Below are 26,084 nucleotides of genomic sequence, written 5' to 3'. Positions count from 1 at the left end.
ATGCACTATTCTGAAAAGGCTTAGAGTAATTTTGATTTTCTCACAATGCAATTTTTACAGAAGACAATGCCTTGAAAAAATGTCCAGTTCAAATGATTTATACAGACTGGTTCTCAGCACTAAAAATGTACAGTACATCATTCATTACTTTCACTTTAAACCAATATATTTCATTTCTGGTTGGATTTTCTCTCATAAGGATTAATACCAATCAATTAAGACAGGTTTTCAATTAAAGACAAAGGTATAGTTGCCAGTAATAACTGGAACTTTAGAAGGGATCTAGCTCATTTGTATCAGTGTAAAATATTTAACACAAATATTTAGGACAGCTGGTGGTGTGCATCTATTTGTTAACATATACACTAGTACATCCACTAAAGCCTACCATAATGATATCAACACCAAATGCAACAGAGCCATTTTGTTTCCAATGCTGAAAATGTTAAATGAGAGTAAAACCAACAGAAAAATAGTTTTTGGCCTAGGCCAAACAAACGAGACATTACAATGGCCAGCCCACCTTTAAAAGATTCATAGTAGAAATGTAAATATATGTTTAATTTATTAATGTGACATAAAACAGCAATGAGAAAAATGCAAAAATACTATGGTGAAGGACATTGTGACAAAACACCTTGTGAATGCTAATATTACAATCCTGTTTGGACAAGTTTGATCCTCAGTCTCTACCAGTGGTTATTTGTATCTTCTTATTAAAAAAAAAAGGAACCTTGTGGTCTGTAATTGATAGTCATTATATATATATAAAACAATTTCAATGCTGCAAAAAAAAAACAAATTGTCAGCAATATCAATGGTTATTTTAAATGACAATAAGGTACAAACTGAATTATAAGAACAAAGCCATATATTCATCTGTTTTGAAAGAATTAAAATAGTAAATATCACTGTGGCTAGTTATACTGTGCACTAAGATATAGTTAGCTTCAGCTTGTGAATTGTATTTATAACTTGGATATGGATGTGAACTTTAATTTCCAGCATGTAACACAATTTTAAAGTTTTACCCAGCATAAAGGTGTTTCCCTTCTGATCAGTTCACCTAAAATGAACAGAATCCAAAATAGAGAGCCACGTTTAAGAACCTTGATGTAAATTTCAGATGTAAACAAGGTGTAGCACTAAATAACAAGAGCCGCTTGGTTGTTCCCTTGAACCACTGAAACTGAATTGGGGAATGCTAGGGCTCTGTTCCAGTTTGAAGACCTTTCCAGTGATACTTCATCAATATTTACAAGAAAAAATGTGCTAAAATGTGCTACCGAACCAACTATTGTGCTTTTCTAGATTCTCCATTTACTATCTGGATCACACCACACCTCATTTCAATATCTCTTCACCAGACTTACACACAGAGGTATTCTGCAGAGGTCAGTGAAAGGAACTGGGTTTTGGATTTCTCTGGCCATAACTGACACCAAAACAAAATTAAATACAGATTATGGACAACATACATAAAATGCCACAGTACACAGTATGATTTTGGTCCCACAGTAACTGCCTTTGGTCACTGATGTTCAAAATATCAGTGAAAATCAAAGCAGTGTATATTTGGCAACACTGTAAAGCATTTGAGTAGGACTTTGTGTAGACAGCTTCGAATTCTTGAGATGTAGTTCCAACGTAGTTGCTTTCTACATTATTTTTTTTTCTTTCAATGAAACATGTCTTTAACTGAAACATGTCAAAAAAATAATAATAATAATTAAAAAATCTAAACGTATAAAAGAATCAGGGCAGTTAGTGTTGAATTTGCTGTGTCCAAATGTTAGTTTGGCTACAAGGGACTTCACATGAGATTCAATTAAGCAAACAGTATACAAGATTTCTGGTCCTAATACATACTGACAGTATGTGACAGCAGGTAAGAGGCACATTTTGGCACTTCAGATTTGGCATTCTAATTTTTTTGCTTGTCCACTGGATTTTTAGATAATGAATATGTCAGGCACTTGTTGGGTCTGGACAGTACTGAGCATTTGTCTTTTATATTTGATGTTTTTAATGAAGAGTGGTTCAAGTGATTTGGCTAAATATTTGCGGTCATCCCAGATGGAAGCAAACGGGACGGGTACGAAAGTGGCACTGTGTAAGCGTGTGCTGTTCACACATTGGACTTGGAACTGTCCTTGGATTGGCTGTGCTCTGCAGCCACCTCTGGAAGTGTGGGGGCGGAGCTTAGGACGGGGCTCCGGAAGGAAAAATGTTGGACAGGCAGCTGCACCTCTTCTAGCAAGTCATTGGGCTTCATCCTGTACAGGCAGCACAAAGACTGTCAATGAGACACTGACTACGACTTACTGCTGATGGCTGAAAAAGTCGAAAGAATACTTCTACCAGGGTAAAGTTACCATAGGCGAGATCTTAAAGCATGTCACAAAAATAAGAATGTCTCCTTTGTTGTCATAGGTTTAAAGGCCAAGCACCACCTAATAGACCTCCCTAAAGAGTTCACATTATCTTAGATACTACAATAAAAGCACATGTAAATTAAAACTAAAATAACATGTTCACTGAAGTAAATTGAAGGAAAAACCCCAAAAATGTCGCTCTGGAAATTCCAGAAAGTTGACGAGTGATGTCACTGGTTGTCATCAGACAGTGTGCTAACAGATATGAAGCTGCAATATGCACATTACCAGTAACCAGTGTAACTGGAACCAAGAAACTGGTATATGCTGTTGCAGTAGTCATGCTTGAGACAGTGGACAAGATAGAGAAAACAGTAGTGGTGATAGAAACATCTAAAGGAAGCAATATGAGAAATTGCAAAAATACCAGGGACTGAAAGAAGAGAGAATGTGGAGGGTTAGCATCAAGGTTGTCCCAGTGGTGATAGGGGAACCTGGGGCAGTGACTCCTAAGCTCGAGGAGTAGCTTCAACAGATCTCAAGAATGACATTGTCAATCTCAGTCCACAAGAGTGCAAACCTGGGAGCAGCAAAGCTAAAACTTCCAGACCTCTGGTAGAAGGCCCGATTGCCGAGCATGAAAGGGCCACAGATGTGAGACAGATACACACATGCATACACACAAACACACACTCTCTCTTTGTCTTTCTCTACAAATATACTAGAGCTGAGGAAGTAAAATTTGTGTAGTGCATGTGCCTTATCTTCAGTCAAAGGCTAAAATAACCTCTCATCTGTTGGAATGAAAGAAGAAATTTAAGTTAATTTCAGAAAGCATTACTTTCTTTGTTGTCATGCTTAAAAACAAACCTTTGACAATAATTATATATATATATATATATATATATATATATATATATATATATATATATATATATATGTGTGTGTGTGTGTGTGTGTGTGTGTGTGTGTGTGTGTGTGATTTGTTTTCCCACTGTACTTTACTGTATTATTTTTACTGTGCTAAGTGTATCAGAAATCAATTTCATTAATTTTTCACAGAAGCAGTATATATAGTAGCTATCTTAATCCACTGTTGTTTCGTTAGCAACATTGTAAAATCATATAAATTTAGCCATCGATATCTTTTATTTTTGTATTCTTCTTCATCAAAGGGATCAAACCCTCAGGCTCTAAAGCTCCGTTACCTTCGCCGCTATTTTCCAAAACTGCTGCAACTTCAGCAGCTGTAAACTTGTTTTACAACATTTTTGGAAATGTATCCGACGTGAAGGGAACGCCGTAATGATTTCATGATTGTTTATTGTTTAGTTTCACACAGATTGACACACAAATTCATCAATAACACACGTAGAAATGGATCAGCTCTGAGTGACAGACGAACAGACGAATCACACGGCGATCGTCCTGTGATTCGACGATGAATGACGGTAAAATGTACTAAAAGTGTTACTCGATTGGGGGCGGGAGAGTCTTCTTTTAAGCGCAGACTGACTGCAGACTTTTATTTATCTCAAATAAACAATCAATCAGGGTCCATGTCCTTCCTGATAAAAATTGGAGTTGGGAGCATTCATTTATTCTGGCATACATTACAGACTTTAAAGTTTTTTTCAGAATTGTCAAAAAATTATTTGTCAGTCGCATAGACGTAGTTTTGGGAGGGGACGGGGTGCGTGTCATTTAGCCTCAGGTTATATCTTGGTGACAAGCCTAAGGTTACATTATTATGTAAAGATTATTTTATTATTTGTTTAGCTTTTTTTAGTACGTTAAAAGCACAGTAACATTGGACAGTTTAAGCGTATAGGCCTAAATATCCGACGCATGACATAGCAAGCAGAGTGTGAGCATCGCACAGCATGGAAGGCAGGTGCTCGCGACCAAGATGCCTTTGTTGATGAGCTGAGAATGAGAACGTGCTGTGACTTCACACGTCACAATGTGTCCATAACCTGGAATGTGTGCGTCATAAGAACAGAGTATCATATGTAAGAATATTTTTTACTGTAACATTACACATTGCGGACTCTGTGTGATCGAAAGTGCAAGGAGGAAGAGTACGATGGTCAGGAAACCGCATTATAATGGTGAGGTGTTTTTTTTTTGTTTGTTTGTTTGTTTTTTCAGATATATCCATCCATATGCCAAAGATTTTATGAGAATCCCATACGCCATATGCAATGGTTAACAAATAAACATTGTACAAAACTATCATGTACATTTCATGTTAAAATTATAATAGCTCTTACATACTTGCTAGGTCTATTTCATATTAAAAACATTCATGTAGTGTACGATCTGTAACTATGTATCAGATCAAAAGCATATGTGTACAGAAGGTGTCATAAAAATATGTAACTGTATATAAAATGTGTTAGACAAAATATAGAGTACCAGTCAAAAGTTCAGACACACCTGACTGAATGTATGTTTTTCATAGGTTTAAACTCATTATATTCTATGTTCTCAGGGGAACCTTTCCCATATGAGCCTTTTTTCAGGGGACCAGTTAGCAAGAGGTGAGTCCTTAAATCTCTCAATGTTCCTCCCATTTACTCCTTCATATCAGTTGACTTTAGTAAACTATTTAAAGCACACACATCATGGATCACAGAATGTCTGTTATTAGCTCTATACAAGAAATATATGAAGGCCATAGATCTACTAAAACTTATTTGAAAGTCATTTGACTTAGCTAAATAACTTTATTACATAATTGAAATGATACAAGTGTGTAGCAATACTTCTTGTTTTTCTTCAGGAGTTGTACAGACATTATCTGCTGTATGGCTTTTGTGGCTGCCATTGTCAGCTATATGCTTATTGGCATCCTGGGTAAGAAACATTTCCAACTACACTTTCATGGAAAAATGATTATTCTGGGCTTATAAGAAAGGTCTTTTACACATGTATGGCTTGTGAGATATCCTTCTAACAGAGGTTCTAACACAGCTTTGTTGTATGGAGACCCTCGTCATGTCCTGTTGCCCCGGAATTCCACTGGGATGTTCTGTGGATCTGGAGTCAATTTGTAAGTCCCTCACATACTGGATTAGTATTTATGTCTTCACAGGAATACCAAAACAGCACACTCAGTATGTAAGGAACACTGTCAATATTCTCTCAAATGAGTAGAACTAGCATTACAGTGGAGCTGTGCAGGTTCAAATCATGTGGATACATTAAAGAGCAACAGTGCAAGATGGGTTAGATTTTAGGTTAAATATTTTCATGATTGGCAATTCACAGCAACAAGTGGACCCAATCAAATCACACATGTTTAATGATTGCCTCTAAAACAAAGGGTCCAAACTCAGGTCTAGGAGTGTCACAACACTACGGAGTTTATTGTTTACCCCAATCAAACTCACCCTAGAAGAAAGAACATTTAGGGGAGTAATGGTGTGACTACACCACTGAAGCCTGATACACATGCTCAAAAAACTGAATAAAAATTGTTTCTTTAATTGGCTAATATTCATGTGTCAAGCTGCATTTGTTTCCAGCATCCTCTTGTGTTTCAGTGACAAACCAAATGTCCTCTACTTTGACGTTCTGAAGTGTGCCAGAGCAACCACAGAAATGGATGCCACTCTAGAGGGTCTCCAGTGTCCAACCACTCAAGTGAGATTTCCACAAAGATTTCCTGTTGAAATTGTACAGAGGCTGAACACGTTTGAATGTAGCCTATTAGAAATCTGCACATGAGACTCATTTATTACAAAACAGTTTATTATGTAGTATGTGAATGCAAGTTTGTAAGTCTGGGGGCTTGGGTATCTTTTTGTTGCTTGGCTTAGGAGCCTTTTTCTGTATCATGCAATGAACAATGAAGTGTAGATATAAATATGAAAAGCAACACTGTGTTTAGCTGCTCAAATAAGATCTCCTTCACTCTGTGTGTTTGTGCATTGGCTTGCAGGTCTGTGTTAAAAAATGCCCTTCGGAGTTCTGGAAGTTGCCCCCAGAGGCGTATGCCCCAGATGCCCTACCTAAAGACTTCTTTCAGCAGCAGTATTGTGATCCTAGACTTGACCTTGCCCAAACCACAATGGTAAAACCTCACACTGCAAATGAGCAATGTAACCAACTTTATCGCTGGCAAATAAATCCTCACCACCCCCTTGACAGAACAGAATCTGTCATATCAGAAGTCTTTGCAATATGCAACCCTTTGTTCCAAGTAGATGGAATTAATTCATTGGTTAAGCCAATCACACATACATAGGATTCAGTATGTTAATGAGATTTTCACATGCATTTCTACTACAGAGTGTTCAAGACATCCTCAATCAAGAGCTTTGTCCGTATTTCTACACCCCAAGTAAACCAGGTACAGACAGCAGGATTACCTTTACAACTACCTGTCTATTTGTCCATCCTGTTTTGTAACAGTTTGACTATGCTATGCACTAAAACATAACCAAACCACCAGGACTGTGCATTTACCGCCATCATAAGTCAGTAGGTTTCATTTTTACAGTCATATTATTTTTCTGTTTCTCTGTGTCTCTCTCCCCTCAGCACTAGGGAAATGCCTGCCTAGCTTTGAACTACAGGACGTTCCTCCAGACTTCTCTCTCCCTGGATTCGCTTCCGTAGATGAAACAGTCAAGCACATAAAGAGTGCTATGGAGTAATCCTTCACACACACTCACACACACATATGCATGGATGGTTGGTGTTGATCTATAAGCTGCTTTTGCTGACCAGTATTTTTTGCTTGCAGCTCTCTTGTTTCAGGATTCAACTTTAAGTCAGTGGGGTTACGGATTTTTGAGGATTTTGCTACATCATGGTATTGGATATTAATGTAAGTTAGTTTTATACAAGATTGTATTACACCCAGACATTGTATAGTGTGTGTGTGTGTGTGTGTGTGTCTGTGTGTGTGTGTGTGTGTGTGTGTGTGTGTGTGTGTGTGTGTGTGTGTGTGTGTGTGTGTGTGTGTGTGTGTGTGTATATATATATATATACAGAAAGATTTCAGTTGATTTTCCTTCATCAATCTGCATAGAATACAATACTATATGCAATACAATACTACATATAATACTGGCCAGCGAGATCTAGGGAGACTGTTTGTGGTTTCAAACTTCTTCTATTGGAGAATGATGGAAGCTACTGTGATCTTGGGCAGTTTCCAAGCTGCAGAATATTTCTTGTAACCTTCCCCTGATCTGTGTCTTGACACAATTCTTGACACAATTCTCTGAACTTCATGACTTGGCTTTCACTCAGACACTATGAACTGTGAGTCCATAAACAGACAGATTTCTGCCTTCCCTGATTATGTTCAGTCAATTCAGTGAAGCACAGGTGAACCCTAATGAAGTTTAAAAAAAATTACAGGGACCATTGATAGAAGTAGGATTCAACAGAGCTCAATAAAAAGTGTCTTAACAACAGACCTCAATATGTATGTTAATGCAGTATTTCAGACTTTTATTTTAAATAAATGTACAAAACATTATAAAAACCAATGTTTGTTTTCTTGTTGAGGAGTATTTTATCTAGATTGATGAGGAAAAATAGTTAAATCAATTTTAAGATGAGTAATACACAACAAATTTGAAACTTTCTGTATGCATTTTAAGTAAATATTTTTTTTTTTTCTCTCTCTCTCTCTCTCTCTCTCTCTCTCTCTCTCTCTCTCTCTCTCTCTCTCAGAGGTCTGGTGGTTGCTATGGTTGTTAGCCTCATGTTCCTCCTGCTTATGAGATATCTGATGTTCGTGCTACTGTTGGCTCTCATCGTGGGAGTGCTCGTAGCTGCAGCGTATGGTAAGCCTGTACAATACATGTTTTAACATACCTGCCATTAGCGACCAGCTCACTGGGTAATAATTAAGCCCTTCATGAATGGTCTCCTGCTGCACTGAAACAAGGAAAATACCAAATTACTGTGGATGGTTCTATGACTGGCACTGATTTGCTACCCTATAGTGTATGAACTCTGCATGGGACCCTTAATTTTAAAGACAAATTGCAGGGGGTTAGATTAGTGAATGAGGATGTAAGCTGTCTACTCTGTCTTTCTCAGGTATCTACTACTGTTACCGGGAATATAACCACTACAGACACTCCAAACTCACCCTCGGTGACATTACTTATAATTCAGAATTCTCTGTCTACCTTCAAGTGAAAGAGACGTGGCTGTTCTTCTGTAAGGGCTATCAGATTTTCTCACAAGACATGTATTGACAGTATATAAAGTAGAAACAAACATGTTGTAAAGAAAGGAATTTTTCTAAGAATGGATGCATGGCTTTGGTTTATACTGTTGCTGTATGTGAATGATTTTTGTGTGTTTGTGTTTATGTGGCAGTGGTGAGCCTGTGTCTTTTGGAATTCGTAATTTTACTCTTCCTGACACATCGGGGGAGGAGAATATCTGTTGCATTGGCACTGATCAAAGAGTCCAACAGGTAGAGCTTTTTAGGCCTTCAGACACATAGGCGGTAGTAAATATATCCATTGCCAGCATTTCTTTAAACAAATGTCAGCCATCTGCTATGTCCTTCTTGTTTTTGTTGTTGTTGCTGTTGTTTATAAACAGAAAATCACCTTGGATACAAGAAACCCATTAACATTTTTCTTCAAATCAGTGCAGTCTCGGCATTCCTACATTATTACTCATATAAAGCCACTTCGCGGGGGCAGCCTGTATAAAGGCTCTCTTGTGCTCTTAAGGCTACATGAGGCCTTTTGTGCTCTGTGCTGTGTGTAGGGCGGTGAGTTGTGTGACGACCACACTGGCTTACCCCTTGGTGACGTTCCTGCTGGTGGTGATAAGCATGGCCTACTGGGGAATCACTAGCCTGTATCCTCTGCCACTTCCTCTTCTCACCTACCTTCACTTCCTGCTAACAAAGCAAGGCAGTAACTGTATATCTGTCCTCGCCACTGAATTAGTGCTGTAGCTTGGATTGTATTGGTAGTTTGTTGTTGAAAATGTGCTTGTGTCAGTATTTTGTGTGTAGAGTGTGTGTGTTAGGCTGTGTCCTTGACCATTACTGCCCTCAGGTATTTGGCCACATCAGGTGCTCCTGTATACCATGTCGCTGCTCTCAACTCCTCCATAGCCAACTGTAGTTCTATCACAGGCTCAGAGATTTGCATTCCCAAGGTCAGTCGCCTACATACACCCACACACTATAAACCCAAACTGTAATATTGTTCCCTTTCAAATATATAGTATAACATTCACATTTTGCTATTTGCAGCTTCATACAGACATAATATGGTGAATGTATATGATATTCATATGATATTCATACTTCACAATGACTTATTTTAGATGCATTCAGATTACTGACATGTTCCAATAGCCTGGTAATGATTCATTTCACATCTCTTTCCTTTTATTTATACTGTTGTTGTTGTCTTCTTCTTGTTTCTTTTCAGGAATTCAGTGCTTCTCTCCATCCTGATTGTCCATCTGTGCGCTGTGTGTTTTTTAAATACGATGACACGGACTTGTTCTCAAGGATCGCACCCTACCTGCAGATCTATAATTTGCTGGCTTTCCTCTGGTGCGTGAACTTCATCATCGCCCTGGGCCAGTGTACACTAGCCGGTACCTTCGCATCCTTCTACTGGGCCTTCAGTAAACCAGCAGACATTCCCCCGTACCCTCTCTTACAAGCCTTCATCCGGACACTAGGGTACATAGCACTCGTGTTTCATCCCTGCTCCGCTCCGATTGCTTTGATATCAGCCACACCCGAAAGTACATTCCCTTGGTTTGGTGACTACTAACCTAGTACAGAGTCCTAACTGCTCCCCACCTCTAAAGTCTACTAAACTGCTTTTTTTCAAGGTGTCATGTCGGCTCTTTAGCATTGGGTGCTGTCATCCTTACCATATTCCAGGTCCCTCGGATGTTACTGGAATATCTTGACCATAGGTTCAGAGGTAACAATATATATAAAACCTTCATGACCTTAGTCCTGCTTTCTCCTGTCTGTAACTGTAATGTGACACAATTGTCTACTCCACAGACTGCCGGAATTTCTGTTGTCAGTTTGTGATGATGTCCCTCAAATGCTGCTTTTGGTTCCTGGATAAATTCCTCAAGTTCTTCCACAGAAACACCTATATCATGGTGTGTCTCATATCCAGCTGCACACAAAAAAATGATCGATGCTGAAATAACTGTTTTTATGTGTCTTCAGTGATCGGTTGTCTAGCGTTAGTATGAGTATTAGATAAAAACTAAATGAAAAACTGTATGGTGTATATTAGTATGATATGGTTTTTTTTTCACTTTGTGGTAATAGCATCAAAGTATGTAATTGTGTCCATATGACTAGTGAAATTTACTGAGTGTACAATCTGACTCAACATGCTGTTTGTGGTTGATAATATACAGATTGCTATACATGGAAACAATTTCCATGTGTCTGGCAAGAATGCTTATATGCTCTTGAGGAGAAATATTAACCGGTAAGTCCTCAGACAGAGGAGATGTTTCGTACATATTATTGAACGTATGGGGTTGTGTGTGAATGTGAATGATTTAATGTTGCTGTTGTGGAACAAATTACTTCCATTTCCTTGTTTTGAAGGCAAAAATATTAACTGGAGGAATTTATCAGTACATACTCATGTGAAAATAATTTGTATACATATTTTTAATATGAGTACCAATTGTTCTAGCTCAAGTTTAGCACGCTGTCCTTGACCATGTCCCTCTGTCCACAGGGTGGTGGTGTTGGACTGTGTTACAGACACACTGCTGTTTTCCGGCAAGGTGCTGGTGGTCGGATTAGTGGGTGAGAAATACAGTGTGAAGTCATGTGTATGTTACCCATACTACACTTCATCACATTTAAAAGGTACAACACACTTTGAAAGGTAACTCTGGGGGTTTTCTACATTCCCTGTAAGGTCTGCTGGCTTTCTTCTTCTTCTCTGGGAGAATCAGGCTGCCAGATGACAATTTCCAGATTCAGCTGCTGCATTACTACTGGTTGCCCGTTATCGTATGTATTGCCTCCACTGTCGGATAACCTCAGAACAAACTCAAGTGCTGACACTTGCTTCTGTGTGAGATCAAAACATCAGCATATTCAGTACACTGAATAAATGGTTCTTTCTTTAGATACCAAAGGGTTTAATGACAGCAATTGTAAAGTCACTTTGTAAATAACCAGGATTTACACATTTATTCTGTAGAGCAGTGCCTGTTATAGTACTGACGGCCCAGCGTGTAAATCTACTACTGCTGTTTTTTTAGACGGTGATGGCGGGAGCTTACTTGGTCGCTCAGGGCTTCTTCAGTGTGTACAGCATGTGTGTGGACACCCTTTTTCTCTGCTTCTGTAAGCTACACGCACACACACACACACACACACACACACACACACACACACACACACACACACACACACACACCTACTCATTCCACCAGTTCATGACACTGGGCACACACAGTTGAAAGCTTGCATGGTCCAGTCCCTTTACTTCAGAGAGAGTAGAATTATAAAAAACATTATTAGCTCACATTTCAGTCTTAAGCTACTATATATTCCAATCAACAGGACTACATTGTTTTCACTTCCACTGTAATGTTTTTGTCTCCTCTAGTGGAGGATCTGGAGCGTAATGAGGGCACCATGCTGAGACCATACTACATGTCCGGGTCTCTGTGGCGAATCCTCAATAAGTCCTAAAGAGCCTTAAAAAAAGACAGCTTTCGACCACATCCTTTTCCATACTTTTCATAAATAAACCAAACAAGCATTTATGTTAGTCTTTTTTTGTTTGTTACTGTAAAACTGCTCAGCATTCTGATCGCTACTGTAATGTTCAGAAGACAGCTGACGGGGCCTCTTTCAGGACTGATTTGGTTTTGACCAAACAGCAGACACACACTGGATGTTCTGGCAAACACTGAGTAGGAGTACGCTTGTGCCTAAATTTGGGGTATATGAGAAGTTTTAGTTCTTTGCTAACTCCTGATTATGCATAAAAGATCACATTCCATGGTATGCTACGATATTATTTTTTTATTTCTGAGTATAATAGAGAGTATACAAACTAGTAAGAATGACTGAGCTAAATGCAAATTTTCTTACTTTATTAACTGAATACTATTTTATATATGAAATATGTGAACGTTTACAACATATAGAATACATTTATGATGTGATACAACAGTTGATAAAAAAACAATAAGAATATAAAATCCCAGAAATCTATTTTCCATTCTTTTTTCACACGTATGAAGTCATAAGCTTATCCACATGGCCCGTTATGACCAATACATGCACCATTCTGAACAGGCTTAGAGTAATTTTGATTTTCACACAATGCAATTTTTACAGAAGACAATGCCTTGAAAAAATGTCCAGTTCAAATCATTTATACAGACTGGTTCTCAACACTAAAAATGTACAGTACATCATTCATTACTTTCACTTTAAACCAATATATTTCATTTCTGGTTGGATTTTCTCTCATAAGGATTAATACCAATCAATTAAGACAGGTTTTCAATTAAAGACAAAGGTATAGTTGCCAGTAATAACTGGAACTTTAGAAGGGATCTAGCTCATTTGTATCAGTGTAAAATATTTAACACAAATATTTAGGACAGCTGGTGGTGTGCATCTATTTGTTAACATATACACTAGTACATCCACTAAAGCCTACCATAATGATATCAACACCAAATGCAACAGAGCCATTTTGTTTCCAATGCTGAAAATGTTAAATGAGAGTAAAACCAACAGAAAAATAGTTTTTGGCCTAGGCCAAACAAACGAGACATTACAATGGCCAGCCCACCTTTAAAAGATTCATAGTAGAAATGTAAATATATGTTTAATTTATTAATGTAACATAAAACAGCAATGAGAAAAATGCAAAAATACTATGGTGAAGGACATTGTGACAAAACACCTTGTGAATGCTAATATTACAATCCTGTTTGGACAAGTTTGATCCTCAGTCTCTACCAGTGGTTAATTGTATCTTCTTATTAAAAAAAAGGAACCTTGTGGTCTGTAATTGATAGTCATTATATATATAAAACAATTTCAATGCTGCAAAAAAAAACAAATTGTCAGCAATATCAATGGTTATTTTAAATGACAATAAGGTACAAACTGAATTATAAGAACAAAGCCATATATTCATCTGTTTTGAAAGAATTAAAATAGTAAATATCACTGTGGCTAGTTATACTGTGCACTAAGATATAGTTAGCTTCAGCTTGTGAATTGTATTTATAACTTGGATATGGATGTGAACTTTAATTTCCAGCATGTAACACAATTTTAAAATTTTACCCAGCATAAAGGTGTTTCCCTTCTGATCAGTTCACCTAAAATGAACAGAATCCAAAATAGAGAGCCACGTTTAAGAACCTTGATGTAAATTTCAGATGTAAACAAGGTGTAGCACTAAATAACAAGAGCCGGTTGGTTGTTCCCTTGAACCACTGAAACTGAATTGGGGAATGCTAGGGCTCTGTTCCAGTTTGAAGACCTTTCCAGTGATACTTCATCAATATTTACAAGAAAAAATGTACTAAAATGTGCTACCTAACCAACTATTGTGCTTTTCTAGATTCTGAATTTACTATCTGGATAACACCAAACCTCATTTCAACATCTCTTCACCAGACTTACACACAGAGGTATTCTGCAGAGGTCAGTGAAAGGAACTGGGTTTTGGATTTCTCTGGCCATAACTGACACCAAAACAAAATTAAATACAGATTATGGACAACATACATAAAATGCCACAGTACACAGTATGATTTTGGTCCCACAGTAACTGCCTTTGGTCACTGATGTTCAAAATATCATTGAAAATCAAAGCAGTGTATATTTGGCAACACTGTAAAGCATTTGAGTAGGACTTTGTGTAGACATCTTCGAATTCTTGAGATGAAGTTCCAACGTAGTTGCTTTCTACATTATTTTTTTTTCTTTCAATGAAACATGTCTTTAACTGAAACATGTCAAAAAAATAATAATAATAATTAAAAAATCTAAACGTATAAAAGAATCAGGGCAGTTAGTTTTGAATTTGCTGTGTCCAAATGTTAGTTTGGCTACAAGGGACTTCACATGAGATTCAATTAAGCAAACAGTATACAAGATTTCTGGTCCTAATACATACTGACAGTATGTGACAGCAGGTAAGAGGCACATTTTGGCACTTCAGATTTGGCATTCTAATTTTTTTGCTTGTCCACTGGATTTTTAGATAATGAATATGTCAGGCACTTGTTGGGTCTGGACAGTACTGAGCATTTGTCTTTTATATTTGATGTTTTTAATGAAGAGTCGTTCAAGTGATTTGGCTAAATATTTGCGGTCGTCCCAGATGGAAGCAAACGGGACGGGTACGAAAGTGGCACTGTGTAAGCGTGTGCTGTTCACACATTGGACTTGGAACTGTCCTTGGATTGGCTGTGCTCTGCAGCCACCTCTGGAAGTGTGGGGGCGGAGCTTAGGACGGGGCTCCGGAAGGAAAAATGTTGGACAGGCAGCTGCACCTCTTCTAGCAAGTCATTGGGCTTCATCCTGTACAGGCAGCACAAAGACTGTCAATGAGACACTGACTACGACTTACTGCTGATGGCTGAAAAAGTCGATAGAATACTTCTACCAGGGTAAAGTTACCATAGGCGAGATCTTAAAGCATGTCACAAAAATAAGAATGCCTCCTTTGTTGTCATAGGTTTAAAGGCCAAGCACCACCTAATAGACCTCCCTAAAGAGTTCACATTATCTTAGATACTACAATAAATGCACATGTAAATTAAAACTAAAATAACATGTTCACTGAAGTAAATTGAAGGAAAAACCCCAAAAATGTCGCTCTGGAAATTCCAGAAAGTTGACGAGTGATGTCACTGGTTGTCATCAGACAGTGTGCTAACAGATATGAAGCTGCAATATGCACATTACCAGTAACCAGTGTAACTGGAACCAAGAAACTGATATATGCTGTTGCAGTAGTCATGCTTGAGACAGTGGACAAGATAGAGAAAACTGTAGTGGTGATAGAAACATCTAAAGGAAGCAATATGAGAAATTGCAAAAATACCAGGGACTGAAAGAAGAGAGAATGTGGAGGGTTAGCATCAAGGTTGTCCCAGTGGTGATAGGGGAACCTGGGGCAGTGACTCCTAAGCTCGAGGAGTAGCTTCAACAGATCTCAAGAATGACATTGTCAATCTCAGTCCACAAGAGTGCAAACCTGGGAGCAGCAAAGCTAAAACTTCCAGACCTCTGGTAGAAGGCCCGATTGCCGAGCATGAAAGGGCCACAGATGTGAGACAGATACACACATGCATACACACAAACACACACTCTGTCTTTCTCTACAAATATACTAGAGCTGAGGAAGTAAAATTTGTGTAGTGCATGTGCCTTATCTTCAGTCAAAGGCTAAAATAACCTCTCATCTGTTGGAATGAAAGAAGAAATTTAAGTTAATTTCAGAAAGCATTACTTTCTTTGTTGTCATGCTTAAAAACAAACCTTTGACAATAATTATATATATATATATGTGTGTGTGTGTGTGTGTGTGTGTGTGTGTGTGTGTGTGATTTGTTTTCCCACTGTACTTTACTGTATTATTTTTACTGTGCTAAGTGTATCAGAAATCAATTTCATTAATTTTTCACAGAAGCAGTATATATAGTAGCTATCTTAATCCACTGTTGTTTCGTTAGCAACATTGTAAAATCATATAAATTTAGCCATCGATATCTTTTATTTTTGTATTCTTCTTCATCAAAGGAATCAAACCCTCAGGCTCTAAAGCTCCGTTACCTTCGCCGCTATTTTCCAAAACTGCTGCAACTTCAGCAGCTGTAAACTTGTTTTACAACATTTTTGGAAATGTATCCGACGTGAAGGGAACGCCGTAATGATTTCATGATTGTTTATTGTTTAGTTTCACACAGATTGACACACAAATTCATCAATAACACACGTAGAAATGGATCAGCTCTGAGTGACAGACGAACAGACGAATCACACGGCGATCGTCCTGTGATTCGACGATGAATGACGGTAAAATGTACTAAAAGTGTTACTCGATTGGGGGCGGGAGAGTCTTCTTTTAAGCGCAGACTGACTGCAGACTTTTATTTATCTCAAATAAACAATCAATCAGGGTCCATGTCCTTCCTGATAAAAATTGGAGTTGGGAGCATTCATTTATTCTGGCATACATTACAGACTTTAAAGTTTTTTTTTCAGAATTGTCAAAAAATTATTTGTCAGTCGCATAGACGTAGTTTTGGGAGGGGACGGGGGACGTGTCATTTAGCCTCAGGTTATATCTTGGTGACAAGCCTAAGGTTACATTATTATGTAAAGATGATTTTATTATTTGTTTAGCTTTTTTTAGTACGTTAAAAGCACAGTAACCTTGGACAGTTTAAGCGTATAGGCCTAAATATCCGACGCATGACATAGCAAGCAGAGTGTGAGCATCGCACAGCATGGAAGGCAGGTGCTCGCGACCAAGATGCCTTTGTTGATGAGCTGAGAATGAGAACGTGCTGTGACACGTCACAATGTGTCCATAACCTGGAATGTGTGCGTCATAAGAACAGAGTATCATATGTAAGAATATTTTTTACTGTAACATTACACATTGAGGACTCTGTGTGATCGAAAGTGCAAGGAGGAAGAGTACGATGGTCAGGAAACCGGATTATAATGGTGAGGTGTTTTTTTTTGTTTGTTTGTTTGTTTTTTCAGATATATCCATCCATATGCCAAAGATTTTATGAGAATCCCATACGCCATATGCAATGGTTAACAAAAAAACATTGCACAAAACTATCATGTACATTTCATGTTAAAATTATAATAGCTCTTACATACTTGCTAGGTCTACTTCATATTAAAAACATTCATGTAGTGTACGATCTGTAACTATGTATCAGATCAAAAGCATATGTGTACAGAAGGTGTCATAAAAATATGTAACTGTATATAAAATGTGTTAGACAAAATATAGAGTACCAGTCAAAAGTTCAGACACACCTGACTGAATGTATGTTTTTCATAGGTTTAAACTCATTATATTCTATGTTCTCAGGGGAACCTTTCCCATATGAGCCTTTTTTCAGGGGACCAGTTAGCAAGAGGTGAGTCCTTAAATCTCTCAATGTTCCTCCCATTTACTCCTTCATATCAGTTGACTTTAGTAAACTATTTAAAGCACACAGATCATGGATCACAGAATGTCTGTTATTAGCTCTATACAAGAAATATATGAAGGCCATAGATCTACTAAGACTTATTTGAAACTCATTTGACTTAGCTAAATAACTTTATTACATAATTGAAATGATACAAGTGTGTAGCAATACTTCTTGTTTTTCTTCAGGAGTTGTACAGACATTATCTGCTGTATGACTTTTGTGGCTGCCATTGTCAGCTATATGCTTATTGGCATCCTGGGTAAGAAACATTTCCAACTACACTTTCATGGAAAAATGATTATTCTGGGCTTATAAGAAAGGTCTTTTACACATGTATGGCTTGTGAGATATCCTTCTAACAGAGGTTCTAACACAGCTTTGTTGTATGGAGACCCTCGTCATGTCCTGTTGCCCCGGAATTCCACTGGGATGTTCTGTGGATCTGGAGTCAATTTGTAAGTCCCTCACATACTGGATTAGTATTTATGTCTTCACAGGAATACCAAAACAGCACACTCAGTATGTAAGGAACACTGTCAATATTCTCTCAAATGAGTAGAACTAGCATTACAGTGGAGCTGTGCAGGTTCAAATCATGTGGATACATTAAAGAGCAACAGTGCAAGATGGGTTAGATTTTAGGTTAAATATTTTCATGATTGGCAATTCACAGCAACAAGTGGACCCAATCAAATCACACATGTTTAATGATTGCCTCTAAAACAAAGGGTCCAAACTCAGGTCTAGGAGTGTCACAACACTACGGAGTTTATTGTTTACCCCAATCAAACTCACCCTAGAAGAAAGAACACTTAGGGGAGTAATGGTGTGACTACACCACTGAAGCCTGATGCACATCCTCAAAAAACTGAATAAAAATAGTTTCTTTAATTGGCTAATATTCATGTGTCAAGCTGCATTTGTTTCCAGCATCCTCTTGTGTTTCAGTGACAAACCAAATGTCCTCTACTTTGACGTTCTGAAGTGTGCCAGAGCAACCACAGAAATGGATGCCACTCTAGAGGGTCTCCAGTGTCCAACCACTCAAGTGAGATTTCCACAAAGATTTCCTGTTGAAATTGTACAGAGGCTGAACACGTTTGAATGTAGCCTATTAGAAATCTGCACATGAGACTCATTTATTACAAAACAGTTTATTATGTAGTATGTGAATGCAAGTTTGTAAGTCTGGGGGCTTGGGTATCTTTTTGTTGCTTGGTTTAGGAGCCTTTTGCTGTATCATGCAATGAACAATGAAGTGTAGATATAAATATGAAAAGCAACACTGTGTTTAGCTGCTCAAATAAGATCTCCTTCACTCTGTGTGTTTGTGCATTGGCTTGCAGGTCTGTGTTAAAAAATGCCCTTCGGAGTTCTGGAAGTTGCCCCCAGAGGCGTATGCCCCAGATGCCCTACCTAAAGACTTCTTTCAGCAGCAGTATTGTGATCCTAGACTTGACCTTGCCCAAACCACATTGGTAAAACCTCACACTGCAAATGAGCAATGTAACCAACTTTATCGCTGGCAAATAAATCCTCACCACCCTCTTGACAGAACAGAATCTGTCATATCAGAAGTCTTTGCAATATGCAACCCTTTGTTCCAAGTAGATGGAATTAATTCATTGGTTAAGCCAATCACACATACATAGGATTCAGTATGTTAATGAGATTTTCACATGCATTTCTACTACAGAGTGTTCAAGACATCCTCAATCAAGAGCTTTGTCCGTATTTCTACACCCCAAGTAAACCAGGTACAGACAGCAGGATTACCTTTACAACTACCTGTCTATTTGTCCATCCTGTTTTGTAACAGTTTGACTATGCTATGCACTAAAACATAACCAAACCACCAGGACTGTGCATTTACCGCCATCATAAGTCAGTAGGTTTCATTTTTACAGTCATATTATTTTTCTGTTTCTCTGTGTCTCTCTCCCCTCAGCACTAGGGAAATGCCTGCCTAGCTTTGAACTACAGGACGTTCCTCCAGACTTCTCTCTCCCTGGATTCGCTTCCGTAGATGAAACAGTCAAGCACATAAAGAGTGCTATGGAGTAATCCTTCACACACACTCACACACACATATGCATGGATGGTTGGTGTTGATCTATAAGCTGCTTTTGCTGACCAGTATTTTTTGCTTGCAGCTCTCTTGTTTCAGGATTCAACTTTAAGTCAGTGGGGTTACGGATTTTTGAGGATTTTGCTACATCATGGTATTGGATATTAATGTAAGTTAGTTTTATACAAGATTGTATTACACCCAGACATTGTATAGTGTGTGTGTGTGTGTGTGTGTGTCTGTGTGTGTGTGTGTGTGTGTGTGTGTGTGTGTGTGTGTGTGTGTGTGTGTGTGTGTATATATATATATATATATACAGAAAGATTTCAGTTGATTTTCCTTCATCAATCTGCATAGAATACAATACTATATGCAATACAATACTACATATAATACTGGCCAGCGAGATCTAGGGAGACTGTTTGTGGTTTCAAACTTCTTCTATTGGAGAATGATGGAAGCTACTGTGATCTTGGGCAGTTTCCAAGCTGCAGAATATTTCTTGTAACCTTCCCCTGATCTGTGTCTTGACACAATTCTTGACACAATTCTCTGAACTTCATGACTTGGCTTTCACTCAGACACTATGAACTGTGAGTCCATAAACAGACAGATTTCTGCCTTCCCTGATTATGTTCAGTCAATTCAGTGAAGCACAGGTGAACCCTAATGAAGTTAAAAAAAAAATTACAGGGACCATTGATAGAAGTAGGATTCAACAGAGCTCAATAAAAACTGTCTTAACAACAGACCTCAATATGTATGTTAATGCAGTATTTCAGACTTTTATTTTAAATAAATGTACAAAACATTATAAAAACCAATGTTTGTTTTCTTGTTGAGGAGTATTTTATCTAGATTGATGAGGAAAAATAGTTAAATCAATTTTAAGATGAGTAATACACAACAAATTTGAAACTTTCTGTATGCATTTTAAGTAAATATTTTTCTCTCTCTCTCTCTCTCTCTCTCTCTCTCTCTCTCTCTCTCTCAGAGGTCTGGTGGTTGCTATGGTTGTTAGCCTCATGTTCCTCCTGCTTATGAGATATCTGATGTTCGTGCTACTGTTGGCTCTCATCGTGGGAGTGCTCGTAGCTGCAGCGTATGGTAAGCCTGTACAATACATGTTTTAACATACCTGCCATTAGCGACCAGCTCACTGGGTAATAATTAAGCCCTTCATGAATGGTCTCCTGCTGCACTGAAACAAGGAAAATACCAAATTACTGTGGATGGTTCTATGACTGGCACTGATTTGCTGCCCTATAGTGTATGAACTCTGCATGGGACCCTTAATTTTAAAGACAAATTGCAGGGGGTTAGATTAGTGAATGAGGATGTAAGCTGTCTACTCTGTCTTTCTCAGGTATCTACTACTGTTACCGGGAATATAACCACTACAGACACTCCAAACTCACCCTCGGTGACATTACTTATAATTCAGAATTCTCTGTCTACCTTCAAGTGAAAGAGACGTGGCTGTTCTTCTGTAAGGGCTATCAGATTTTCTCACAAGACATGTATTGACAGTATATAAAGTAGAAACAAACATGTTGTAAAGAAAGGAATTTTTCTAAGAATGGACGCATGGCTTTGGTTTATACTGTTGCTGTATGTGAATGATTTTTGTGTGTTTGTGTTTATGTGGCAGTGGTGAGCCTGTGTCTTTTGGAATTCGTAATTTTACTCTTCCTGACACATCGGGGGAGGAGAATATCTGTTGCATTGGCACTGATCAAAGAGTCCAACAGGTAGAGCTTTTTAGGCCTTCAGACACATAGGCGGTAGTAAATATATCCATTGCCAGCATTTCTTTAAACAAATGTCAGCCATCTGCTATGTCCTTCTTGTTTTTGTTGTTGTTGCTGTTGTTTATAAACAGAAAATCACCTTGGATACAAGAAACCCATTAACATTTTTCTTCAAATCAGTGCAGTCTCGGCATTCCTACATTATTACTCATATAAAGCCTCTTCGCGGGGGCAGCCTGTATAAAGGCTCTCTTGTGCTCTTAAGGCTACATGAGGCCTTTTGTGCTCTGTGCTGTGTGTAGGGCGGTGAGTTGTGTGACGACCACACTGGCTTACCCCTTGGTGACGTTCCTGCTGGTGGTGATAAGCATGGCCTACTGGGGAATCACTAGCCTGTATCCTCTGCCACTTCCTCTTCTCACCTACCTTCACTTCCTGCTAACAAAGCAAGGCAGTAACTGTATATCTGTCCTCGCCACTGAATTAGTGCTGTAGCTTGGATTGTATTGGTAGTTTGTTGTTGAAAATGTGCTTGTGTCAGTATTTTGTGTGTAGAGTGTGTGTGTTAGGCTGTGTCCTTGACCATTACTGCCCTCAGGTATTTGGCCACTTCAGGTGCTCCTGTATACCATGTCGCTGCTCTCAACTCCTCCATAGCCAACTGTAGTTCTATCACAGGCTCAGAGATTTGCATTCCCAAGGTCAGTCGCCTACACACACCCACACACGATATATCCAAGCTGTAATATTGTTCCCTTTCAAATATATAGTATAACATTCACATATCGCTATTTGCAGCTTCATACAGACATAATATGGTGAATGTATATGATATTCATATGATATTCATACTTCACAATGACTTATTTTAGACGCATTCAGATTACTGACATGTTCCAATAGCCTGGTAATGATTCATTTCACATCTCTTTCCTTTTATTTATACTGTTGTTGTTGTCTTCTTCTTGTTTCTTTTCAGGAATTCAGTGCTTCTCTCCATCCTGATTGTCCATCTGTGCGCTGTGTGTTTTTTAAATACGATGACACGGACTTGTTCTCAAGGATCGCACCCTACCTGCAGATCTATAATTTGCTGGCTTTCCTCTGGTGCGTGAACTTCATCATCGCCCTGGGCCAGTGTACACTAGCCGGTACCTTCGCATCCTTCTACTGGGCCTTCAGTAAACCAGCAGACATTCCCCCGTACCCTCTCTTACAAGCCTTCATCCGGACACTAGGGTACATAGCACTCGTGTTTCATCCCTGCTCCGCTCCGATTGCTTTGATATCAGCCACACCCGAAAGTACATTCCCTTGGTTTGGTGACTACTAACCTAGTACAGAGTCCTAACTGCTCCCCACCTCTAAAGTCTACTAAACTGCTTTTTTTCAAGGTGTCATGTCGGCTCTTTAGCATTGGGTGCTGTCATCCTTACCATATTCCAGGTCCCTCGGATGTTACTGGAATATCTTGACCATAGGTTCAGAGGTAACAATATATATAAAACCTTCATGACCTTAGTCCTGCTTTCTCCTGTCTGTAACTGTAATGTGACACAATTGTCTACTCCACAGACTGCCGGAATTTCTGTTGTCAGTTTGTGATGATGTCCCTCAAATGCTGCTTTTGGTTCCTGGATAAATTCCTCAAGTTCTTCCACAGAAACACCTATATCATGGTGTGTCTCATATCCAGCTGCACACAAAAAAATGATCGATGCTGAAATAACTGTTTTTATGTGTCTTCAGTGATCGGTTGTCTAGCGTTAGTATGAGTATTAGATAAAAACTAAATGAAAAACTGTATGGTGTATATTAGTATGATATGGGTTTTTTTTCACTTTGTGGTAATAGCATCAAAGTATGTAATTGTGTCCATATGACTAGTGAAATTTACTGAGTGTACAATCTGACTCAACATGCTGTTTGTGGTTGATAATATACAGATTGCTATACATGGAAACAATTTCCATGTGTCTGGCAAGAATGCTTATATGCTCTTGAGGAGAAATATTAACCGGTAAGTCCTCAGACAGAGGAGATGTTTCGTACATATAATTGAACGTATGGGGTTGTGTGTGAATATGAATGATTTAATGTTGCTGTTGTGGAACAAATTACTTCCATTTCCTTGTTTTGAAGGCAAAAATATTAAATGGAGGAATTTATCAGTACAAACTCATGTGAAAATAATTTGTATACATATTTTTAATATGAGTACCAATTGTTCTAGCTCAAGTTTAGCACGCTGTCCTTGACCATGTCCCTCTGTCCACAGGGTGGTGGTGTTGGACTGTGTTACAGACACACTGCTGTTTTCCGGCAAGGTGCTGGTGGTCGGATTAGTGGGTGAGAAATACAGTGTGAAGTCATGTGTATGTTACCCATACTACACTTCATCACATTTAAAAGGTACAACACATTTTAAAAGGTAACTCTGGGGGTTTTCTACATTCCCTGTAAGGTCTGCTGGCTTTCTTCTTCTTCTCTGGGAGAATCAGGCTGCCAGATGACAATTTCCAGATTCAGCTGCTGCATTACTACTGGTTGCCCGTTATCGTATGTATTGCCTCCACTGTCGGATAACCTCAGAACAAACTCAAGTGCTGACACTTGCTTCTGTGTGAGATCAAAACATCAGCATATTCAGTACACTGTATAAATGGGTTTAATGACAGCAACTGTAAAGTCACTTTATAAATAACCAGGATTTACACATTTATTCTGTAGAGCAGTGCCTGTTATAGTACTGACGGCCCAGCGTATATATCTACTACTGCTGTTTTTTTAGACGGTGATGGCAGGAGCTTACTTGATCGCTCAGGGCTTCTTCAGTGTGTACAGCATGTGTGTGGACACCCTTTTTCTCTGCTTCTGTAAGCCACACACACACTCACACACACACACACACACACACACACACACACACACACACTCATTCCACCAGTTCATGACACTGGGCACACAGTTGAAAGCTTGCATGGTCCAGTCCCTTTACTTCAGAGAGAGTAGAATTAAAAAAAACATTATTAGCTCACATTTCAGTCTTAAGCTACTATATATTCCAATCAACAGGACTACATTGTTTTCACTTCCACTGTAATGTTTTTGTCTCCTCTAGTGGAGGATCTGGAGCGTAATGAGGGCACCATGCTGAGACCATACTACATGTCCGGGTCTCTGTGGCGAATCCTCAATAAGTCCTAAAGAGCCTTAAAAAAGACAGCTTTCGACCACATCCTTTTCCATACTTTTCATAAATAAACCAAACAAGCATTTATGTTAGTATTTTTTTCTTTGTTACTGTAAAACTGCTCAGCATTCTGATCGCTGCTGTAATGTTCAGAAGACAGCTGACGGGGCCTCTATCAGGACTGATTTGGTTTTGACCAAACAGCAGACACACACTGGATGTTCTGGCAAACATTGAGTAGGAGTAAGCTTGTGCCTAAATGTGGGGTATATGAGAAGTTTTAGTTCTTTGCCAACTCCTGATTATGCATAAAAGATCACATTCCATGGTATGCTATGATATTATTTTTTTATTTCTGAGTATAATAGAGAGTATACGAACTAGTAAGAATGACTGAGCTAAATGCAAATGTTCTTACTTTATTAACTGAATACTATTTTATATATGAAATATGTGAACGTTTACAACATATAGAATACATTTATGATGTGATACAACAGTTGATATAAAAACAATAAGAATATAAAATCCCAGAAATCTATTTTCCTTTCTTTTTTCACACGTATGAAGTCATAAGCTCATCCACACGGCCCGTTATGACCAATACATGCACCATTCTGAACAGGCTTAGAGTAATTTTGATTTTCACATAATGCAATTTTTACAGAAGACAATGCCTTGAAAAAATGTCCAGTTCAAATGGTTTATACAGACTGGTTCTCAGCACTAAAAATGTACAGTACATCATTCATTACTTTCACTTTAAACCAATATATTTCATTTCTGGTTGGATTTTCTCTCATAAGGATTAATACCAATCAATTAAGACAGGTTTGCAATTAAAGACAAAGGTATAGTTGCCAGTAATAACTGGAACTTTAGAAGGGATCTAGGTCATTTGTATCACTGTAAAATATTTAACACAAAGATTTAGGACAGCTGGTGGTGTGTATCTATTTGTTAACATATACACTAGTACATCCACTAAAGCCTACCATAATGATATCAACACCAAATGCAACAAAGTCATTTTGTTTCCAAAGCTGAAAATGGTAAATGAGAGTAAAACCAACACAAAAATAGTTTTTGGCCTAGGCCAAACAAACGAGACATTACAATGGGCATGCCCCCCTTTAAAAGATTCACAGTAGAAATGTAAATATATGTATAATTTATTAATGTAACATAAAACAGCAATAAGAAAAATGCAAAAATACTATGGTGAAGGACATTGTGACAAAACCCCATGTGAATGCTTATATTACAATCCTGTTTGGACAAGTTTGATCCTCAGTCTCTACCAGTGGTTAATTGTATCTTCTTACAAAAAAAAGGAACCTTATGGTCTGTAATGGATAGTCATTATATATATAAAACAATTACAATGCTGCAAAAAAAACAAATTGTCAGCAATATCAATGGCTAATTTAAATGACAATAAGGTAGAAACTGAATTATAAGAAGAAAGCCATATATTCATCTGTTTT

At 38.2% G+C, this 26,084-nt stretch overlaps 2 protein-coding genes across 2 annotated transcripts; both read left to right on the top strand.

Moving 5' to 3' along the window:
• Positions 1-3,816: 3,816 nt before the first annotated feature.
• LOC145659661 (choline transporter-like protein 4) lies at positions 3,817-12,075 on the top strand. The gene is made up of 20 exons (XM_081722417.1): positions 3,817-3,826; positions 4,870-4,918; positions 5,161-5,234; positions 5,352-5,430; positions 5,924-6,023; positions 6,322-6,481; positions 6,924-7,035; positions 8,121-8,182; positions 8,442-8,564; positions 8,727-8,826; positions 9,129-9,221; positions 9,425-9,527; positions 9,806-10,065; positions 10,221-10,315; positions 10,402-10,505; positions 10,773-10,846; positions 11,105-11,175; positions 11,291-11,385; positions 11,640-11,724; positions 11,990-12,075. The coding sequence occupies exons 1-20, from the start codon at positions 3,817-3,819 to the stop codon at positions 12,073-12,075; spliced, it is 1,935 nt and encodes a 644-aa protein (XP_081578543.1).
• A 4,997-nt stretch (positions 12,076-17,072) lies between these two features.
• On the top strand, positions 17,073-24,641 carry LOC145659656 (choline transporter-like protein 4). Its single transcript, XM_081722413.1, has 19 exons — positions 17,073-17,097; positions 17,480-17,528; positions 17,771-17,844; positions 17,962-18,040; positions 18,534-18,633; positions 18,932-19,020; positions 20,699-20,760; positions 21,020-21,142; positions 21,305-21,404; positions 21,707-21,799; positions 22,003-22,105; positions 22,384-22,643; positions 22,799-22,893; positions 22,980-23,083; positions 23,351-23,424; positions 23,683-23,753; positions 23,869-23,963; positions 24,196-24,280; positions 24,526-24,641. Exons 1-19 carry the CDS (start codon positions 17,073-17,075, stop codon positions 24,609-24,611), a joined length of 1,767 nt encoding a protein of 588 aa, XP_081578539.1. The 3' UTR covers positions 24,612-24,641.
• The last annotated feature ends 1,443 nt before the right edge of the window (positions 24,642-26,084 follow it).

This window comes from Electrophorus electricus, chromosome 1 (genome assembly GCF_041902795.1).
Source record: "Electrophorus electricus isolate QZ-2024a chromosome 1, ASM4190279v1, whole genome shotgun sequence".
Taxonomy (NCBI): Eukaryota; Metazoa; Chordata; class Actinopteri; order Gymnotiformes; family Gymnotidae; genus Electrophorus; species Electrophorus electricus.
Note: the sequence above shows the minus strand (reverse complement) of the source record. Positions and strands in the feature narration are given on the sequence as shown.